Source organism: Doryrhamphus excisus, chromosome 2 (assembly GCF_030265055.1).
Source record: "Doryrhamphus excisus isolate RoL2022-K1 chromosome 2, RoL_Dexc_1.0, whole genome shotgun sequence".
NCBI classification, from domain to species: domain Eukaryota; kingdom Metazoa; phylum Chordata; class Actinopteri; order Syngnathiformes; family Syngnathidae; genus Doryrhamphus; species Doryrhamphus excisus.
In genome coordinates, this window is record NC_080467.1 from 30020030 (window position 1) to 30040286 (window position 20257).

The following is a 20257-nucleotide window of genomic DNA, read 5'->3' on the forward strand; positions in this document are numbered from 1 at the left end:
AGTTGACTTTTTTGGACCATCCTGCATCTTCCCCTCATCTGGATCCAACGGAGAACATTTGGGGATGGATTCACAAGAACGGACATGAGGTCCAGATAGGTGAAACCACCTTGGAACCATCAGCAGGAAAGTAGCAGGTCTTGGTCTGGGATTGGAACCGCACTCGGAGAAAAGCACGCTTTGCTTTGAAGCGATATTCCCAGCAAAGGAGAAACACATCTCGGGATTTTTGAAATGACGGAGAGATTGGATCATCTGCTCCTCATAAGAGCTAACGATGTGACGTTAATGCAAGCCAGTTTATCTCACGTGGCTCTACCCCGGGGTCGACCTGAGGGGCCGCTGGTTCGGGTGTTGGTGTGTTGGGAAAGAATTCCAAATGTTTCCCTCACCACGGTGGTGTCACGTTAATGAAACAAAGGAGTGAAAAAGTGGCGTCAACCTTTCAGCATCTTGACTGCAACAGTCTTGCACGTGGAGAGTTTGTCGATCCCAAAGGCAGACGCCTCCACCACCTTTCCGAAAGCTCCGTGGCCGAGAGTTTTGCCTGGAAAAAGGAAGACGAACGGTTCAGTGTAAAAGTGGAGTCCAGCACTGCACCGCTGGTTCCCATGATGGCATTCGGACATCATTGCCATCATCGGATAGCATCACACATTTCATGATTAGCATTTGGAATTTTCTTCTTTTCTATCCCCTCCTGCTCCAGAATTAGCAACAACAAAACATGAAATCAAGTCAAATATTAATCCATAAAGAATAATCTACATAGATCTATTACACAGTTTATCTTGTTTTGTTGTTTCTCATAATATGACAAAGTTCAGAATGACTATTTTTCTTTCAAATATTACACCTTTATTCTCGTAAAATTGATATTAGAATAGGACTTCATATTTTGACTTTATTCTTGTAAATTTATACATCCAATTCCTATCTTCACTGTTTTTTTTTTTAATTTTCCAATTGTTTGAACTCAGTTATTGTCATTATTTCTCACTTTATTCCAATAATATTTGACTTGATTATTCCTATATAACTCGTTATATTACTGCAGATTTTTCCATTTTGCAGTTGTTTTTTTTAATTATATTAAATTATTTATTTATTATTTAATTATTATTATTTAATTATATTTTAAATAATAAAAAAATAAATATTTTTATTTAATTATTATTTAATTATTATTATTTATATTTTAAGAATGTGGGCCAATTAAAAAAACAGTGGCGGGCCGCAAACAGCCCCCGGGCCGCACTTTGGACACCCCCAATAGTACACTGGGACATGCTGCTGCTTCCAACATGATAAGGATTCCCAACAGACGTCCGTCCACCAAATTTAATTATTTATTATTTAATTATTATTATTTAATTATATTTTAAATAATAAAAAAATAAATATTTTTATTTAATTATTTATTATTTAATTATTATTATTTAATTATATTTTAAATAATAAAAAAATAAATATTTTTATTTAATTATTTATTATTTAATTATTATTATTTAATTATATTTTAAGAATGTGGGCCAATTAAAAAAACAGTGGCGGGCCGCAAACAGCCCCCGGGCCGCACTTTGGACACCCCCAATAGTACACTGGGACATGCTGCTGCTTCCAACATGATAAGGATTCCCAACAGACGTCCGTCCACCAAATTTAATTATTTATTATTTAATTATTATTATTTAATTATATTTTAAATAATAAAAAAAATAAATATTTTTATTTAATTATTTATTATTTAATTATTATTATTTAATTATATTTTAAGAATGTGGGCCAATTTAAAAAACAGTGGCGGGCCGCAAACAGCCCCCGGGCCGCACTTTGGACACCCCCAATAATACACTGGGACATGCTGCTGCTTCCAACATGATAAGGATTCCCAACAGACGTCCGTCCACCAAATTTAATTATTTATTATTTAATTATTATTATTTAATTATATTTTAAGAATGTGGGCCAATTAAAAAAACAGTGGCGGGCTGCAAACAGCCCCCGGGCCGCACTTTGGACACCCCCAATAATACACTGGGACATGCTGCTGCTTCCAACATGATAAGGATTCCCAACAGACGTCCGTCCACCAAGCGCCCTTGTGAGGAGGCTGAAGGTGAGGATGAAGGTCGTGTACCCACCAAGTCGCAGGCGGTCTCGTGGAAACTCCCACTTGCTGCCGTCGTAGCGGAGGAGGTCATTCTGCTCGTCCAGCGGACACTCATCCGGGTCGATGATGATGGACGGACCCATCTTGTATTGTGCCGGTTGCTGGAGGGGAGGGGCAGGAAGTTAGCCCCGCCCCCGGGAGAAGGCGCCCATCATGCCGAGCTTACCTTGCGGAGCTTGCGGATGAAGAGGATGAGCATGAGCCAGAGGAAGGTGGCGGCGGCCCCGGTGCACACCAGAATGATGACCTCCACGTTTGGCTTCCCTTCCTCGCCTGCACGCAGACGGCAAAGCGTTCACGTCAGTCAAAAAGACACCCTGGACCCCCACCCGGGACCCCTCCCGGGACACGCTCCAGGCTGGCTTACCGAGCACGGTGACCAAAGCGGCGCTTTTGACCACGCCCTCGCTGTTGCTGGCCACGCACTCGTAAAGACCCTCGTCGTCTTTCTTCACCCTCTCGATGATCAGCGCTCCGTCCTTCTGCAGGTTGATTCCTGCGGTTGGCAGGTGGGAAACATGCGTTACCGGGTGGGACGAAGAACAGGCGGCTGGTCCCTACCGGACCTCAACGCCATCGCTCCATCTTCCCGCCAAGTAGGATTCAATATTAATACATGCAATATTTTTTTATTTAGAACAGTTTCCTAACACCATTAGAGCACTGTAGACATGAAATAGCACCCCTATAGTCACCTTTACACTCATATTTCCCAATATAGTAGACATAATAAGACTTCTTTAAAGTCATTTTTCCACTTCTAGTTTTCTCCAGGATCACAACAGAAGGCCGCGGCTAGCATAGCATGAAATACCTGGTCCTTCCTCCAGTACGACGCTGTTTTTGTACCACGTGATGTTGGGGTGCGGGACCCCGTGTGCGAGGCAGGCGAGCATCAGGACGGTGCTGGCGTTCACGTCCTGATTGGTCAGATTGTGACTCAGCCAGGGATGCATTCTCGCTGAACAAAACAAAAACAAAGAATATTTAGCGGTCGGTTACGACGACGATGACGACAACGATGGCGTCTGTCTCACCCGTCACGTTCACAGCAGCCATCTTGACTTCAGCCTTATCCTGCTGCCGAAACGCCCGGCACTTGAAGCCGGCTGTGCTGTTTCTCTGCACGTTGCCCACGTGGAGTGAAAGGGAAATTGAGTAAAGGCCGAGCTGCAGAGCGGACACGTTTGAGGTCACGGTTCGATTCCCGGAGTCCAACCACTGCAGGTCCGTGTAGATGTAACGAGACGCCCGGCACGTCAAAGTGATGTCGTCCCTCTCCAGGGCGGACGGGGGGTGGATGGATATGGCCTCCTGGTGATCTGGCGGCCGGAGGAAAGAACGTTGGTGTCCATCCGTGTTTGGGTGACCCCGCCCTCCTACAGGACGGGGCGGGGTGCCCGTAGTGTCATAAAAGTCAGAATATTGTGAGAGAAAAAACAACAAAAGTTGGGGGGGGGGGGGGGCGGCATCGGGAACGCTACGACCAATGCTACGTTTGTATAAGCTGTTAGCACAGAGGTGGGCAAACTTTTTGACTCGCGGGCCGCATTGATATAACAAAATTTCCGGGGGGGGGGGGGGGGGGGGGGCAGACTATATATTTTACACGTAACAGTCCACCTGGTATTATTGTATCTGTAAAATTGTCATGCAATCTGCTATTATTTAATATTTAAATATTTTAAAAATAATAAAATATTATAATAATTAAAATAAAAATAAATAATTATTATATTATTATTATTATGTAAAATATGCAAGTATAACGATATTATTATATATAATTAATATAATAATTAGCATTAATATAATAAATATAATCATAATAGTTATAATAATAATATAATAATTATTTTAATTTTTATTATTATTATGTGTTTGTGTCTCTTTTTTCAGGAGCACTTTGTAAACAACATGCAATCTGCTATTATTATTTATTATTTTATATTTAAATATTTTAAAAATAATAAAATATTATAATAATTAAAATAAAAATAAATTATTATATTATTATTATGTAAAATATGCAAGTATAACAATATTATTATATATAATTAATATAATAATTAGCATTAATATAATAAATATAATCATAATAGTTATAATAATAATATAATAATTTTAATTTTTATTATTATTATGTGTTTGTGTCTCTTTTTTCAGGAGCACTTTGTAAACAACATGCAATCTGCTATTATTATTTATTATTTTATATTTAAATATTTTAAAAATAATAAAATATTCTAATAATTAAAATAAAAATAAATTATATTATTATTATGTAAAATATGCAAGTATAACAATATTATTATATATAATTAATATAATAATTAGCATTAATATAATAAATATAATAATCATAATGCCAGGTTGTATGTTGAGTTTAAATTAAATACTTTGGAAAGATTGGGCGGGCCGTATTCAAACACTTGGCCGTAGTTTGCCCACCCCTGTGTTAGCATGTCTACATGTCTAGTGGCAAAGTTGCATCCTTTCCTTCTTCCCGACGTGGCCGTGGCCGGAGTGGGAGGTTTTGGACCCCCCCCCCCCAACCCCCGCTTTGGGACATGTTGCTGCAAGGACAGGAATGTCAAATTTGCAGTTATTTCCTGTTTGATGGCCGCTAATTGGAAGCACGTTGCTGGACGTCAGCGGCGCTGACGACGCTGCCTTGGCCGTCCAACTGGAGGGAAGCTAAGTCAAGGGCCCCCCGGGGGGGGGGTGGACGACGGGACCAGACTGTGCTTGTTTATTCAGTTCGCTGGAAAGCATTCTGTGTTCCGTAAGAGAAGACAGCTGTTATTCTGTCCTTTTTTTTTTTTTTTTTTTTAGCGGCATTCCTCCATCCTTGGTGGAATTCTGCAAGGCGACGTTTGAACGACGTTCGCTGGGGTTCACCTGAAAGTTACTTAGCGGAACATAAAGGCCACGTTCCCGTATAAAACGGAATGACCTGCTTGTACTGGAAAGAATGTACTTAAACACATGCTATCACAATGCTCCACATGTTTGCCGCTAAGCTAAGGGGGGGGGCTGCTTCCCATTAACGGCACTCCTCGGGTCCCTGGACCGTACATGAAAGGGGTTGAATCCACGCCGACGTATACGTTAGTGCGAGCGTTCCCTACTTACCGCTGACGTAGAAAGGCACGGCCATCGCGCTTTTCCCGTTCTCGTTCTGGGCCAAGCAGGTGTAATGTCCGGATGTGCGGGCGCCTCCGATCACCAGGGTGCTCACAGTCTGAATGGGACAACACAGCAATCGGTCACCAAGTTACACCAGAGGGCTCCACGTGGCACGGGGCACCGCCCTTTCACACAAGGACGCCATTTTGAAAAGGTTAAATGTCAACATTGGCCGAGTTGCAGCCGTTATGTAACTCATTTCAAGGACGATGTATAGTCCCGGAGAGGTGAGCCCCCCCCCCCCCGCCAGACGGACAGTGACCTTTGTGCCGACGCCTGTTCTCTCCAACCGCCCGCCCGCCCGTCTCGGGGGCCCAGCCGTGACCAAGGCCTAATTCACGGGCCCCGCAGGATTTATGCGGAGTGACAGAAAGGAATTCAGCAGCAAATCCTCTCCTTTTCAACCCCCCCCCCCCTTGTTATCACGGACCCTCGGTCGTCACCCTCGTAAAGCAGCGGCGCTCGGGCCGCAGGTACTTGGAGAGAAGTGGTGCCCCCGGTATTTATGAGCAACACGTATTCGACCCGATGCCCCCGTGAAGCGAGCTAGGATTCTCATTAGCATCCACTCAATCAACATACAATTCAAAATGTAAATACATAGAAATATTTCTTATGAATAAAAAACATCAACTATCAACTATTAAAAGAAATAAATAAATTATAAAAAAAAAATTTTTTTTATCGCTACAATGACTGGTGTCAAAATGTGAGCATTTTTTTCATCAAACAATATTGTGATAATATTGATATTATTGGCGAACATTTTCACTTTTACGCGACTATTATTCGTTGTTTTACATCACAGCGGGGACTAAAGATGGCCGCCGTTAGCATAGCAAGCTAGTTCGCCTTGCCAATGTACTTATTCTAAACTTCACACGGACTGAAGAAGCAAAAAAACCTGTACCACTTCCACACTGTATGAGAGGAGAACCTTATTTTTTTCCCCACTCAACCACAGCCATGGCGTGCGTGTCTCAGCCATGGCGTGCGTGTCTCAGCCATGGCGTGCGGGTGTCAGCCAGGGCAACAAAACACGCAACAAACTTGTTTCAATCTCGCCTGAACGCTGGAGCCTATCCCAGCTGATTTTGGGTAAGAGGCGGGGTACGCCCTGGGCTGGTTGCACGATTAAGTCATTCAATACCAAAGACGGCCGATGCCAACAACGTTGCAACTCCTCACCACCAATGGATTAGACCAGGGGTGGGCAAACTACGGCCCGGGGGCCACATCCGGCCCGCCAAGTGTTTGAATACGGCCGGCCCGTTCTTTCCAAAGTATTTGATTTAAAGTCAACATACAAGCTGGAATCATGGCTTGAGACGACATTTTCATGGTTTGGCGGTTTTATCAATTTCGTTATTTCATGCGGTCTGTTGTTTACAAAGTGCTCCTGAAAAAAGGGACACAAGCACATAATAATAATAATAATAAATAATAAATGTATTATTATTATAAATTTATAACGCACTTTACATCAAATAAATGATCTCAAAGTGCACATATAGCAGATTGCATAACACTTTTACAGGTACAATAATGTCGTTATTTGATGCGGTCTGTTGTTTACAAAGTGCTCCAAAAAAGGGACACAGGCACATAATAATAATAACAATAATAATAATAACAAATAATAATAATAATATAAAACAATAATAACAAATAATATAAAATAATACTAAATTTATTCTTTTTATTATAAATGTATAACGCACTTTACATAATAATAATAATAATAATAATAATAATATAAAATAATAATATAAAATAATATCAAATAATAATAAATTTATTCTTATTATCATAAATTTATAACGCACTTTACATCAAATAAATTATCTTAAAGTGCACATATAGCAGATTACATAACACTTTTACAGATACAATAATTCCAGCTGGACTGTTACGTGTAAAATATCGAGTCTGTTATTTACAAAAATGCTCCTGAAAAAAGGGACACAGGCACATAATAATAATAATAATAATAATAATAATAATAATAATAACAAATAATAATAATAACAAATAATAATAATAACAAATAATAATAAATTTATTATTATAAATTTATAACACACTTTACATCACATAAATGATCTCAAAGTGCACATATAGCAGATTGCATAACACTTTTACAGATACAATAATTCCAGCTGGACTATTACGTGTAAAATATCGAGTCTGGCCCCCCCGTCAATTTTGTTAAATCAATGCGGCCCGCCAGTCAAAAAGTTTGCCCACCCCTGGATTAGACTGATATAGATATTGATGTATATATGAGTCCCTTTTGTAGTTGGAAACTCATATTTTCCTCAAACTTACCAATATTCTACCGCTGATTTTTTCGGATGAAAGACGGGAGTCTCGTGTTCCACGTTGATATACCGTAGCCATAGAACACAATAATGAAAGATGAGTCGGAACGGTCTAAAACGGTCGCCGCGGAGGGGTTGCCTTTTGACAAATGTCTGGGATTGAATGAGCCGTGATCGCCTCCGACCGCAAAATTGGAAGCAGAAAGTGGCGAGGGATTACTGAACATGAACATCAAGGCACACCCGGCGGGGCCTTGCTCCTCGTGCACGCCACACTTGCACACGCGTGGGAATAAAAGAACATTTTTCGCTAAAGAAATGTAAAAGAAAAAGTGATGGCGGTGCGTCCCGAGTATTGTCCACGAGTTCATCCACTAGAAAGGCTTCCAATACGGAATCAAAGCTTTTCCATGGAAAATGCTACATTTTGTGGACTGGGTATAAACCCCCCCACCACTAATGGGTGAATGGACTGTCTTCATGTGCGCCCACACGACTCCAACACCGAACATGTGCACAATATCATCATGGCTCATCATGGATCATCAATCGTTGTTTGAGGTTCCATACCTTGTTCTCCCCGGTACGAATGCTCTTTATCCAGTTGCTGGACTTTCCCTCATGGCTGACGCTGACCGCCACTGGGTCGGGGGAGACGACGCATCTACGAGGGGGGGGGGGACAACAATAAAAGTGCTTATTAAGTCACATTGCAATACAAAGAAATGAGTGCATTTTAACGAGGAACTTGTCCATATGGACTGACTGCGGTCATATGATTGTATTTTATTCTAATTGTCTGACAGGAAGTTAGTCTGATGTCGAGTCTCGGCCTTGAGTGAATGGAGAGCAAGCATAGAATTGACCCCCCCACCCCCACCGCTCCACCACTCTTACAGCGTCGGCCGCCCGTGAAGGCAAACAATCAACCTGACGAGATGAGAGGCCCGAGGAGGAAACGGCCGCAGCGACAGGAAGGGTGCTGCGCCCTGCGTCACCCCCCCAGCAGGAAAAGCCCCACACGATCTGGCCAAAGGAGATAAGGCTGATCCTCAGACCCTGGCCGTCAACAAGGGGACAGCTGATAAACTTCTCAACCTGCCGATGAAGACACCTTCCCCACCCCCGAATTTCTACGCCTGGCTGTAGAGTTCAATTTTCAGAAGGGGGGTCCTTGTGTCGCAATGTTCTTTCTGTGTTATGATGCTCTTCCACAGATGATGAATACCATAGAAAGTACATACTCAGTGGCAAATTACTATCACGGTTCGACTCCACTGAAAGCCTAATTAAGCACATAATCAGTCCTCTCAACTCAAAAGGATAAAAAAAAAAAGTCCTGTCTTGTTTACATCTTATCTTCTAAACATTATTCCATGATAGCGACAAGGCTGTAAAGCATTACTAAACATCTTATAGTCTTTTCCAAACCATATTTATGTGTACTGTGGGGGTAACCGCAACAAAATATGAAATAAATCAAGCTGTAACGACCTCCTTATGCTCAGTAAGAAGCCCATTTAAGAGAATACTTGAAGAATTAGCAACCCCAGAGTCATTTACAAGACCGCCAATCTTCATCTCCATGTTTTTGATTTCATCTCCAAATGTGTATTCCTCCTCGAAAAACTACTGACACATGACTGAAACCATGGCTGTTTGTTTACCCGAGTACTGCCCACAAATGGCCCCCGGGCCTCGTGTTTGGCACCTGAGCTCTACATGACAGTGCTCTGCTGTTTTTTTTTAAAGGAACCTGCTTGTTGAGAGCCACTGGTTTTTGAACCTTACAGTCCCGTGCCAGTATGGGCCCGCGGGCCACCGCTTGGGCAGCCTTGCTGTACATTCAGCTTGTGTGGTTCTGCTGTGATGATGACATATGATGAGATATGATCTTGACGGGCAATGAATATACAGTGGCGGGTACTTTGCAGGGTCAGGTCTTCATAAAACAAAAACACCCCCCCCCCCCCCCCCCCTCATTAGCAGGGCCACTTCCCCATAAGTGCCAGGCCTGATTATCCTTGGGCCAGCAGGAAGAGGCGGCGGGACCCCGCCCCCCCTTGGCTGTTATTTATCATGCGGACTGCACCTCCTTACTCACTGGAGGCGGAGAGCAAGCTTGTTGTTTTTGTTCATGGTTGGCGGGGCCCCGATAACCCAAAGCCAACGGCCCCCATTGTTTGCCTGATCCTGCCGCTCGCGGGTCCTCCCGCTGTCACGGGCCGGGGCCGGGATCGCCGGGAATGTTCATCTCGTTTGTGGGTTCACTACCAGGCTGGTATTCGCCGACGGTCACTCAACGTACGCCAAGATGGATGCTAATACGTCTCCTGACTGGTTCCTCCTCGGAATCCAAAGGCGATGACCTCCAATGGCGGGGCAACTCTCGGGGGCTACTTTTATTTGAGTAATGTGCCGTGGTCTGAGACCTTGGAGACCTTGGAGACCACGGATCCGTTACTTTGTCTTCTACTTAAAGGAAAAGTGCTTCTATGAGACATGAACACACAGCTTCCTGTTTCTGTGTGTTGTAAAGATACTAAAAGAGATAAAAACAAACATAATTCCCCTGTTCTGCCAATAAAGTGCTCTTAAAAAAAGTGTTCTACCCAGGCTGCCCCCCCCCCCCCAAAAAAAAAGCACCAACAACACTAGTTCGTAGTTATGATGACTATTTTTGCGTGAAGATATTGTTGCGTGATTGGCTTATTGACAGCTGTCAATCTATCAATGTATAAGGACTCACCGCTTAAAGGCGGGGCTGGACACACACGGCTGCCACAGCCAGGTGATGTTGGGCTCGGGCCTCCCGTGGGCCGTGCAGGTCAGCTGGTGCTGCTGGCCAAGCATGTAGGACTGGACGTCGGCCGGGAAGAACTCCGCCATGGAGACGGTCGGCTTCGCTGTCGAGGATGAAAGTTGGTGAGGAAGGACAGCTTGTGGAATCACATGACGTCTTCCTCAGGAGGAACGACGGCGCTGATGGATCGCCGTGAAAAAGGGGGGCCCGATGTCATTGGTCCTCCAGAGACCCATGGACCAATAGTCCCATGGACCCGTAAGACCCATAGACACTGGACTCATAGACCCGTAGACCCGTAGACCCGTAGACCCGTAGACCCATAGACCTAGCTTCAACACACCAATAACACTCTCAGAGTCAGGACTTTTTATCTCCTCATTTTGACTTATGTCATAATTATGACTTTTTATCTCATAATTATGACTTTTTATCTCAAAATTATGACTTTTTATCTCCTCATTTTGACTTATGTCATAATTATGACTTTTTATCTCATAATTATGACTTTTTATCTCAAAATTATGACTTTTTATCTCATAATTATGACTTTTTATCTCATAATTATGACTTTTTATCTCATAATTATGACTTTTTATCTCATAGTTATGATTTTTTATCTCCTAATGATGACTTTTTAATATCCTAATTGAAAATTTTATGTCATAATTTGGATTTTTAATGTCCTAATATTGACTTTTTATGGTATAATTATGCCTTTTTGTCTCAGCATTTCAACTTTTTATCAGCTAATTTCAAGTGTTTATGGAATAATTCAGACTTTTTAATATCCTAATTGAAAATTTTATGTCATAATTTGGATTTTTAATGTCCTAATATTGACTTTTTATGGTATAATTATGCCTTTTTGTCTCAGCATTTCAACTTTTTATCAGGTAATTTTTAAAAAGTGTTTATGGAATAATTCAGACTTTTTATCTCCTAATGATGACTTTTTAATATCCTAATTGAAAATTTGATGTCATAATTTGGATTTTTAATGTCCTAATATTGACTTTTTATGGTGTAATTATGCCTTTTTGTCTCAGCATTTCAACTTTTTATCAGGTAATTTTAAAAAAGTGTTTATGGAATAATTCAGACTTTTTATCTCCTAATGATGACTTTTTAATATCCTAATTGAAAATTTTATGTCATAATTTGGATTTTTAATGTCCTAATATTGACTTTTTATGGTATAATTATGCCTTTTTTGTCTCAGCATTTCAACTTTTTATCAGCTAATTTCAAGTGTTTATGGAATAATTCAGACTTTTTAATATCCTAATTGAAAATTTTATGTCATAATTTGGATTTTTAATGTCCTAATATTGACTTTTTATGGTATAATTATGCCTTTTTTGTCTCAGCATTTCAACTTTTTATCAGCTAATTTCAAGTGTTTATGGAATAATTCAGACTTTTTATCTCCTAATGATGACTTTTTAATATCCTAATTGAAAATTTTATGTCATAATTTGGATTTTTAATGTCCTAATATTGACTTTTTATGGTATAATTATGCCTTTTTGTCTCAGCATTTCAACTTTTTATCAGGTAATTTCAAGTGTTTATGGAATAATTCAGACTTTTTATCTCCTAATGATGACTTTTTAATATCCTAATTGAAAATTTTATGTCATAATTTGGATTTTTAATGTCCTAATATTGACTTTTTATGGTATAATTATGCCTTTTTTGTCTCAGCATTTCAACTTTTTATCAGGTAATTTTTAAAAAGTGTTTATGGAATAATTCAGACTTTTTATCTCCTAATGATGACTTTTTAATATCCTAATTGAAAATTTGATGTCATAATTTGGATTTTTAACGTCCTAATATTGACTTTTTATGGTATAATTATGCCTTTTTGTCTCAGCATTTCAACTTTTTATCAGGTAATTTTTAAAAAGTGTTTATGGAATAATTCAGACTTTTTATCTCCTAATGATGACTTTTTAATATCCTAATTGAAAATTTTATGTCATAATTTGGATTTTTTATGTCCTAATATTGACTTTTTATGGTATAATTATGCCTTTTTGTCTCAGCATTTCAACTTTTTATCAGGTAATTTCAAGTGTTTATGGAATAATTCAGACTTTTTATCTCCTAATGATGACTTTTTAATATCCTAATTGAAAATTTGATGTCATAATTTGGATTTTTAACGTCCTAATATTGACTTTTTATGGTATAATTATGCCTTTTTTGTCTCAGCATTTCAACTTTTTATCAGGTAATTTTTAAAAAGTGTTTATGGAATAATTCAGACTTTTTATCTCCTAATGATGACTTTTTAATATCCTAATTGAAAATTTGATGTCATAATTTGGATTTTTAACGTCCTAATATTGACTTTTTATGGTATAATTATGCCTTTTTGTCTCAGCATTTCAACTTTTTATCAGGTAATTTCAAGTGTTTATGGAATAATTCAGACTTTTTATCTCCTAATGATGACTTTTTAATATCCTAATAGAAAATTTTATGTCATAATTTGGATTTTTAATGTCCTAATATTGACTTTTTATGGTATAATTATGCCTTTTCGTCTCAGCATTTCAACTTTTTATCAGCTAATTTTTAAAAAGTGTTTATGGAATAATTCAGACTTTTCCATCTCCTAATTATGCCATTGATGTTCTAGGAAGTAAGGCGTGGCGTACGTATATGAAACCAGTAAAACCAGGACCACGATGGTGACCATGATGACAGTACTGGGCTGTACTGTCCATGGGGTAAGACGCCCAAATCATCCAGAACGTCGGGTCCAGCTCTGGGATCAACATCAACATCCTAAAGCTGCTACCGGCTTCTCGACGGCGGCGGCGGGCGGCTTACTTTCTATTTCCAGCGTGTAGCTGAGGTTGCGTTCCAGGCCCCTGGCTTGGTTGCCGAGGCTGATGGTGTAGACCCCGCCGTGGTTCCGCTGCAGGTCGGTGATGATCAAGCTGTAACCGGATATGTTGTAGCAGTTGGAATTCTTCAGAATGGGGACGCCGTCTTTGGACCTGCCAAACCGGAGTCGAGACACACGTGTTATTTTATTTTTAACACTTACGTACGTGGTACCACCCTTACGTCCAGGGTGTATCCCGCCTCCAGTGTACGCCCGATACCCTTGTGAGGATAAGCGGCATAGAAACCAGATACGTAGATGGAGCTATGAAAGCCATTTATTTGAAAAGTATATTCCCATTTTAACCCCTCGCCCACCAAGGAAAACACAAACGCTGATTTGATGTGTACTTGCCAAGTCATCACGTCCGGTTGCGGCAGGGCGTTGACCCGGGGTTCAAACACCAGCTTCTTTCTGCCCTCCTTCACCACCACCCTGCCATGCCGCTCATGCTTGTAGGAAATGTTGATAAACGGGTGCTCTGGACAAAAAAAACACAACACGGGAGACATTGGAAAAGAAGCTTCAAGTGAAAGTGAAAGTGAAAGGAAAAGTCCACTTTGGGGGAATTTGCCCATCAACCACGTCTTTCTCTTTGCTGTGGAACTGTACTATGGGATGTACTCAGGTGTAACTTAGATACCTTAATTCAGCCACAAGCATAAAAACAAACGAAAAGAGGCGACAAATGAAAGCACGCCATGGGACACGGCTATTCCAGCACCTCCAAAAAGTAAGCCCTCCCATTGGCTATCTCCGCTATCTCCCAGAATCCTCAGCGATGTTACGATATTCGTAGTCCTGAGGTTTTGTGCTGTGACTTTCAAGAGAAAAAGGTTGAGACAATTCGATAAAAAAAGTACAAAATCAAAACATGGCTGACATGAGTTGGCATCAAGACCCCATTACTAGCTAGAATAGGTGCGTCCACCATTACGTAGCTGCTGCTTTCGCACCCGTACCCGTCATGCCACCCGTCGGTGGGCAACCGCCAATGCAACACGTAAAAAACCTCATCCGCACCGTAGACCGTGACTTTTGCTGTGGCGTTCTTATGTTTCGTGGGCAGAGTCTCCGCTTTGCAGCGATACAAGCCCTTGTCGGCCATTGTAACGTTGGGCAACACGAGCGTCCTGCTCATGGTAAAAACCAGAGCCGGGCGCTCCATGGTCGCCTGTGTGGAATGACGGTTTTCCTAAAGACAGAAAAAAAACAAAAGCCATGAATCCACGTATACGGCATTGAACAGTCTGGGAGGGAATTCTTACCTTCTTCCTGGGGAAATCCCAAGTGAAGCTGATCCTTTCGTTGAAGGTGGTCTGCCCGCTGCAGTTGAGGACCAGCGTGTCGCCAACCAAGACTCTGACGCGCTCGGGGCTGACCGTCACCTTGTCCAGGAAAGCGGCTGTAAGAAGCGGACGGTGGTCACGGTGCTGCCCTCGTCTCTGGCCAAGGATCCACGGATCCACGGATCCAAACGGATCCACGGATCCACGGATCCAAACGGATCCACGGATCCACGGATCCAAACGGATCCAAACGGATCCAAGGATCCACGGATCCAAACGGATCCAAACGGGTCCAAACGGATCCAAACGGATCCAAACGGATCCAAGGATCCAAACGGATCCAAGGATCCAAACGGATCCAAACGGATCCAAACGGATCCAAACGGATCCAAACGGATCCAAGGATCCAAACGGATCCAAGGATCCAAACGGATCCAAGGATCCAAACGGATCCAAGGATCCAAACGGATCCAAGGATCCAAACGGATCCAAGGATCCAAACGGATCCAAGGATCCAAACGGATCCAAGGATCCAAACGGATCCAAGGATCCAAACGGATCCAAGGATCCAAACGGATCCAAACGGATCCAAGGATCCAAGGACCCAAGGACCCAAGGATCCAAGGACCCAAGGACCCAAGGACCCAAGGACCCACCAAGACACACTCACACTGTCTCCTGGGCATGTACGCCGAGCTGAACTCCCGCCCGTTGACGACGGCCGTGCAGGTCAACATCAAGTACGCAGCCGAGGGACCGTACGGAATTCTGAAGCCCACCTTCGGATCCCACTGGATTTCCTTGGCAACTTTCTCGGACAAATGTGGGACCTGTATATAAATACAAGTAGAAAAGTTCTTCTCTTTGGAACAATGCAACTTTGGAGGGTCGAAGCTCCATAAAAGGGTGAGGAGCTTGACTACGACGTGAACATGTCAATCATGCTTCCTGGTGTGTGTCATTTCTGCGATGATGCACGCAAAGCATCCTGTGGACTTCTACCAGGAGCTCCGTGCTTGTTGTGGTTTATTGCGATGCCAGGAGGCGAGGACCGGGAAGGAAGGAGGAAAGGAGGAGCCCCGCTGGTTCACCAATAGCAGGAAAGTCACACGGCTACCATCTCTTCCATCTCAGGCAGATTGTTTGTCCACAAGTGGGCACAAAGTCACGCTGTCGTAAATCAGCGCCACAAATAGCTTAACCGCTGGTGGCACCGAGCTCAAGCAGGTTCATGAGTTCCCCAGGGAGGAACCTGGGGTGTGGAATGGAGGGTATGAAACGTTTGAAACATCAGGACAAGTCACCTTGTTGTTTCCTGTGACTGGACACGGTGCCGCATTTCCTGATGTTTGGAAGGGAGCAAATTTAGCCGGAGATTCTATTCTGAGTGAAAACACTCAAGGAGCAACTTCCTGTTCTGGCAGGAAGCAGACAGCGCGACTCCTTGGGCTTCCTTGAGCTTCCCTTTCAGCCTGTTGTGTTTCTACAACGTGGATTTTACGAGAAGCGCTCGTGGCACGCTCACAGGGGGACCCATCATGCCCATCGACGTCCATCCATCCGTCCATCCATCCATCCGTCCATCCATGCCCATTGATGTCCGTCCATCCGTCCATGCCCATCAACGTCCATCCATCCATGCCCATCGACTTCCATCCATCCATCCATGCCCATCAACGTCCATCCATCCATCCATCCATCCATCAATGTCCATCAATGTCCATCCATGTCCATCCATCCATCCCCGTCGACGTCCATCCATCCATCCATCCATGCCCATCAATGCCCATCAATGTCCATCCATCCATGCCCATCGACTTCCATCCATCCATCCATCCATGCCCATGAACGTCCATCCATCCATCCATCCATCCATCCATGCGCATGAACGTCCATCCATCCATCCATCAATGTCCATCAATGTCCATCCATCCATCCATCCATCCATGCCCATTGACTTCCATCCATCCATGCCCATGAACGTCCATCCATCCATCCATCCATGCCCGTGGACGTTCATCCATCCATCCATCCATCCATCCATGCCCATCAATGTCCATCCATCCATGCCCATGAACGTCCATCCATCCATCCATCCATGCCCATGAACGTCCATCCATCCATCCATCCATGCCCATGAACGTCCATCCATCCATCCATCCATGCCCATTGACTTCCATCCATCCATGCCCATGAACGTCCATCCATCCCTCCATCCATGCCCATGAACGTCCATCCATCCATCCATCCATGCCCATTGACTTCCATCCATCCATGCCCATGAACGTCCATCCATCCATCCATCCATGCCCATGAACGTCCATCCATCCATCCATCCATGCCCGTGGACGTTCATCCATCCATCCATCCATGCCCATCAATGTCCATCCATCCATGCCCATCGACATCCATCCATCCATCTTCCACTTATCTGAGGCGGATCCCGAGACGAGACCTTACCGCGTTCAGTTTGACGACCAAACTGGGGGAGGAGGTATGGCAAGGAACGACGAGGCTGGTGTCTTGTCTGTCGATGCTCAGGACGTAAGGCGTCTGATGGTGGGGCTCCACAAACGGCTGCTCGGCATCTACGGAAGAACAAGAAGAAGAGACGTGATGCTGATGGGAGCCGAGGGAGAAGGTGCAATCAATCAGTGACGTGTGCGGTCAAGGAAGCTAGCATGGAATAGGATGGAGGAAAGCCCTGAAGAACCAGACTAAACACAAGCAGGAGTGTCCGACCAGAGGAAGCACATTTCCAGGATTCATTCTGCAGGTTGTTTAGTCTGCACGCTCCGACGGCACTAAGATTTCTCCTGGTTGCTTCTTTGTCCTTCAGCCTTTTCATGCGCTTCCAAGGAAAAGAGCTCGGCTCAAAAGTGGAACTCTATCTCCACACTGAGCTGGAACGGCTTCCATGTGCCGTTGGGAGGGAGGTCGAAGGAAACGGGAGCGACGATCAGCTGCCAATCACACGGCCCGGTCGCCCAGGCACCTCAACTATACTTCCTCTGCCGTCCTCTTCCGGATCGTGTAGCCTTTAAGAGGCCGTGGGTCATTAGGAAGTTCATGGAATGAAACCAGTTGACATGTTGGGAACCATCGACGTCACAATAGCTGCTTTCATTTACAAATACTTTAGTTTGGACTCATTTCAGCTGGGAAAAATGGGAATTCATACAACATGTTTAGGTTTACAGAAGGGTTAGGCTTAGGGTTGAGGTTTTGGAGGTTGGGTTTTAAATCTGACACTGTACAAAGGGAATGGGAATGGGAAAAAGAGGAATGGGAAAAATGGGAAATAGTTGACGGTGTCATATTTGTCAATAAATTGTTATGTAATGTGTTTGTGTTGATGTCGGTACAGTTATATAGTAGATAGTAGACCAGGGATTCTAACCATCAACTTGGGCCTCTAGCGCCACCTGTAGGGCCGCAAAAAAACTTTTGAGTTTTGAACCAGTGGTACAATCCTGACTTTGTCAAGTACGGCTTTGGAAATGGAGTATTTTATCACAACTTTTTTATTAATTTTTATTAATTTTTATTAATTTTAATTTTTTAAATTTTATTAATTTTTATTCAGACTCCATTTTTTGTTAAAAGTGAAATCTAAATATTGGTCTTTTTTTTTATTAATAAGCCTGACTTAAACCTTTACATTTTTTCTTGCTTGATTTGTTCCATGAATTATGAGCAAAATGTAAAATAATTTAAGTTTAATAATAAATGTAAATGATTGTTTTGTCATATTATTATTATTCATTAAACGTTATCCAGGGTTTAGCTTGTTAGCTTGTTAAACTGTGAGTGGATTTGAGAACAATTTCATTTGTTATTTGTTATACAAACGAATGAGATCAATTAAAATCGATACAGTGTTCATATTTAATTTAATTTTAAATATGGGGCCTCAACGTCAAAAAGGTTAAGAACCCCTCTTCTAAATATTGATGGCGTGAACGTGAGACAGGAATCTAATCTTTCTTTGGTAGCATCCGTTGCCATACGACACAATATAAGATGAGTCCAAAAGGTCTAGAATGGCCGTGACGTGTTTAATGTCCTGTACGTTTTTAAATATGTACAAAATGCGGTGCTTACGTTGCACACGGCAGGCGCTGGGAAATATTATTATTTATTATTACTATTATAACGGCGTCTGTCAGAAAGCACTCCCCAACACCATCAGGCCCTCCGCTGGCGTCAGCAGATCCCAATCACCCTGTGAAAACCGAAAACCTCCCGGCCATCTTTCATCAGGGCTCTTATATGACTTGCAGCAAAACAGAGAAAACAAGCCAAGAGAGAAAGATCGTTATCCCGGGACTTTGTTTTCCCATGGTGGGAAATGAAATGACCTCTCGGGGGAAGGGGGCGTGTCCGCATGTGCAGATCTCACCTGTGACGTAGACGTATGTGGAGGACGCGGCGTAGTCCGTGCCGTCCCTGGTGGCGTATCTACAGCCGTACGCCCCCGTGTGGTTGGCGCCCATCTGCGTCATGATCAGTTTGCTGCAGTGAGACGGATGCCTGGAATCACAGGGCTGCACCTTCATGCCGTCTCTGGAAAAAGATCGGCGAGGGTCCACCGGGGTGGGAAGCGTCCAGTGCAGTGGTCCACGCCCCCTGGAAGATGACAGACGGGATCATGTGTGGGATGAAGTGATCCCAGGGCCCGCTCATCACAGTTCAGCAATATACAAAACAAAGACTAGTAATGAAAGGAGTCAAGAGGTGACTATAGGGCTGCTAGTTCATGTCTACAGGGCTCTGATGTTAAAATATTCCCCTATTCCTACGGGACGGTCTACGATTTTAAAGCTGTAGAGCGACCGCAGAGGTTCTTGGTGGTGGCAAACAAACGTTTTGCTGCTATGAGCATTCTAACATTATTAGAGCCCCACTGACATGAAATGGCACCCCTATATCGCCTTTACACTCCTGTCTTTCATTGTTCATTGCATCACATTGCAACTCTTATGCTGCAGGGACTGGAGACGGAATGGGGCATGCCATGACTGACGTCATGCAGTGTTAAGCTAATGTCGTGTAAGCTAATGCCGCAATGTTTTGTGTCACTACTGCCACCTAGTGACCACAACACTTGGACATATTTCATTGATTCATTAAGAAAAGCCGTGATACTGTATTTTTAGAATAAGCCCGCCCCCCACAAATAAAGTTCTGGCCCACAAACGGCCCCCGAGGCCGCACTTTGTAGGTCCCTGTTGGAAGGGCTTTGAGACTGGGTCTATTTTAGGAAACGGTGTCACAGCTGGCAATGGACTTTCACGCCTTTTAGTTCAGGATGGCAGCGTCTGGTTCCCCCCCTTTGGGACTTCCGCCCCCCGCCCCCGGCCCCCGGCCCCCCGGCCCCCGCCATCGCTTTTGCTTTATTTTCAGTGCGTGGTGAGGCATCCCATCATCTGGACTTTCACATGGGAACATGTTTCTCTTGAACCATGGTCCGGAGCTGGCGCATTCCTTCCACGCAGCATCCACTTGAAAACGCTCATTAAAGGCATCCCTGAGGAGCATCAAACATGTCTGGCACGCCACCGCCGCCGCCGCCGCCGC

The 20257-nt window shown here is 43.2% G+C and overlaps 1 protein-coding gene across 2 annotated transcripts in view; it reads right to left on the bottom strand.

The window, feature by feature from the left end:
• Positions 1-20257, bottom strand: part of kdrl (kinase insert domain receptor like) — a 53488-nt gene that overhangs the window by 16619 nt on the left and 16612 nt on the right. For both annotated transcript variants that reach the window (XM_058053103.1, XM_058053110.1), the window contains exons 7-22: positions 19080-19306; positions 17138-17265; positions 15348-15507; positions 14657-14793; positions 14412-14583; positions 13743-13869; positions 13331-13500; positions 10433-10589; positions 8254-8347; positions 5309-5417; positions 3211-3495; positions 2988-3134; positions 2541-2669; positions 2340-2446; positions 2145-2274; positions 443-547 (exon numbers count right to left, since the gene is read on the bottom strand). In XM_058053103.1, the coding sequence (XP_057909086.1) occupies positions 443-547; positions 2145-2274; positions 2340-2446; positions 2541-2669; positions 2988-3134; positions 3211-3495; positions 5309-5417; positions 8254-8347; positions 10433-10589; positions 13331-13500; positions 13743-13869; positions 14412-14583; positions 14657-14793; positions 15348-15507; positions 17138-17265; positions 19080-19306 (2384 nt within the window). The remainder of the gene's footprint in view (positions 1-442; positions 548-2144; positions 2275-2339; positions 2447-2540; positions 2670-2987; positions 3135-3210; positions 3496-5308; positions 5418-8253; positions 8348-10432; positions 10590-13330; positions 13501-13742; positions 13870-14411; positions 14584-14656; positions 14794-15347; positions 15508-17137; positions 17266-19079; positions 19307-20257) is intronic.